General features: G+C 28.6%; 1 protein-coding gene across 1 annotated transcript; it reads right to left on the bottom strand.

The window, feature by feature from the left end:
* Positions 1-1,502: 1,502 nt before the first annotated feature.
* On the bottom strand, positions 1,503-2,636 carry LOC145841233 (ectoderm-neural cortex protein 1-like). The gene has a single exon (XM_082948600.1). It carries the CDS (start codon positions 2,634-2,636, stop codon positions 1,503-1,505), a length of 1,134 nt encoding a protein of 377 aa, XP_082804726.1.
* Positions 2,637-2,975: the final 339 nt, after the last annotated feature.

Here is a 2,975-nt window from a genome sequence, read left to right as displayed (position 1 = left end):
GTTTGCACTAGTCGTCACTTTCACACATTCCACGTCACGTTCCCATGCACGAGGTTAGGGTCATTATTAAGTTTAGAATCAGGGTAGGAGTTATGGTCAGGGTTATCTTATAACTAGTAAATTATCTTATTTTATTTTATTCAAAAAAATGATTTATTTCTAACTAGTATATATAATACACACAATTTTTTTCTTAACATTTTAAAATGGGTTTTACAATTATCACAAGCTGAGTCATAAGCTATATATACTTTTTTTAGCTTGTGTTTCTTTTATTTTAATGTTTTAAGTATTTTTTAAGATTATCAAAACTTAGCTAGTAAAAATAAGGAGGCTTGAAATTGTAGAACGCTTGCTTGATACATATACAGTTTTATACCAATAAGCTCAAGTAATTTTGCTTTTTTCGCTAAAAATTGTTTTAATCTATGTTATTAGTTTTTAAACGACCAAAATGACTGTCAAAAAGTTTGGTTCTAGGACCTGGTGCACGAAGATTCGTTTGGTTATCGAGTTGCACAAAATGAATAACGTCATATCCAGGACGTATATAAAAAATGTATTTACAAAATTTACATGGTAAACGTTATTTTTGGCAATTACTAGTCTATTTATAATTGAAGTAAGTTAGTTTATGTCTTAAAATTGAAATAAAACAGTTTAAACAGACTTATAATTTTGCCGATATAAGGATATATAAATTGTTTTTTTTTATTGATTTGTTAAAGTTTCTAAAACTATAAATCATTTACCTTTGTAAAGAGTATAAAATATTCATTTTATAAGCTTTTGGAACATAGAAATCGCATATTTATAACTTAATTCTACAACATATACTTGTTTTACAATATAAAAATTTTTTTTATATTTATTAATTTACACACATTATTTACCATTAACAGCCTAGAAAACCATTTTAATCTTTTTTTAAACTAAAAGCAAAAATAAATTAAATTTTATTAGAAAATTAAATACAAAAAAAACTTGTCATGTTTTTATATGCTTTTATTTAAACTAACAGTAAATTTTAATTGAAAGATATTAGTGCAGCTTCCAAAAACTTTATTATCAACTCTAAATCAAATAAAAGAAACACCAGCTGTTAGAATCATACACAATATTTTTTTTAGAAAACTACACAAGTTATAAACATCTAAATAAAATATATTTTACAAATATTTGGAAGTCAAATTAACTTGTGCAACAGAGGTACTTTTAAAAATATTTAATAAGATAACCTCAAATAATTTTTAATACATATTTTCTAAGAGGGACTGAGTAGAAGACATATAAAAACTAATATAACCGTAATAAGTTTGAAAATTTGGTTATTTAATCACAATATTTTGTAAAAAAAAAGAATAAAAGTAACTTCTTTTCAACATTTTAGGAGTAAAAGTACAAATAAATTAAAATTAATTAAATTTAATCGTACAACAACATATTTTTTTACATTTAAACCATAGATAAATATCGATTACATATAAAAATTGCTGTTTAAACTAAAACTTGGGTAGTTTCACACACATGCAGTAATCATAATCTTTTGTAGCTTCGAACTCTTCTTCCGTCCATACGTTCCGATCCAAATCATAAACAGCCACTTTTGTTGAAAACACCGTGAACACTAACACTTTACTGCCAACAGAAATAGCGTCGTGCACATTGTATTCGTCCATGAGTAGCGTTTCCGGCTTTTTAAGAAGAGAAAACTTGTTACTGGAAACATCGAAAAGCTCACAGGTATCACTCCAGCCTCCAAAAACAAACAACTTGCTCTTTATAGTAACTAAACTGTGGTAGTATCTTGCATGAACCATTTTGGGCATGGCTGACCACGTGTTTTCAACATTGCAGTATTCCTCAACAGTATTTAATATGTTTAAGTCGTAAAAATCTACACTACCGCCTGAAACAACCACTTTGCCTTGGAACGCCACGCAACCCGCCAAAATTCTTGCCTCCTTCATACTTTTTATTTGTTTTTCTTTGTAGGTTGCTGCGTCGATCTCAAGACAAGAACTGAGGGCTATCTCGTTTTTATAGTTGCCTCCCACAATATAGATTTTGTTCAATAAAGAACAAACACTGAAATAATCACGGCTGGTGCAAACAACTTTCACTTTAACCCAAGCATTTTTCTCATGAAAATATCTGTGGATATTTATTTCATTTTTTTTTTCGCGTTTAGATACCACGTAAAGTTCACACATGACATTAACAGACCAAAAATAAGTATTGTACCCTGAAAACTCTGCTAAAGTTTCAAATTTGTCAAATTTTTCTGCATCAACTTTTGATATAACAAGACCGGTTTTTTTCTTTTCTTCTAACGCATCGAAACATCCGCATACCATAACATTAAACATTTTCTGACTGCAATACCTCGTTTTATAGTTCAACGTTGGTCTTTCTTTATAAAATTCTTCTCTATTTTCAAAAATTTTCTTTGTCATTTCCAGACACTCTTCGTTGCTTTGGAACAAAGTAGAGTTGCGCGTATTGTAAGATCTGCATAAAACCTTTTTTAAAACTGAAATCGAAAGCAAGGGAAGACGAACTGATAAAAGAAGATCCTTTGCAAACTTACTTCTCTTATCATAGTAATGTTTTAACCAAGAATCAGCCACTTGCATGATTTCCAACTCCGAAGTAATGTTTAACTCAGAGCTAGTTAGGATATTTTTAATTGAGGCATAATCTAGTTCTAAAAAGTTTTTTGTCTGAACAACTTTAACAAAACAACGCTCAATGTATTTGAAGCAGTTGTCAGAAAGTTTAGGTAAGTAAAATGTTTTTGCTAAGAAATATGATAAAATTACATTGTTAGAACTGATGCTTTCGTTTGTAATTTTAGTTATTCTGGCTTCTTCGTTTTCTTTAAGTATAATTTTTCTTATTTTCAAAGCTGAAACAATTTAAGTATCTTTTATTGATTCGTTACCTAATTATAAAAGATAATGAAATTTATTAGC

This window comes from Thalia democratica, chromosome 7 (assembly GCF_965202585.1).
Source record: "Thalia democratica chromosome 7, ktThaDemo2.hap1.1, whole genome shotgun sequence".
NCBI classification, from domain to species: domain Eukaryota; kingdom Metazoa; phylum Chordata; class Thaliacea; order Salpida; family Salpidae; genus Thalia; species Thalia democratica.
The sequence above is the reverse complement of the archived record's forward strand: the minus strand, read 5'-3'. Positions and strand labels throughout refer to the sequence as shown.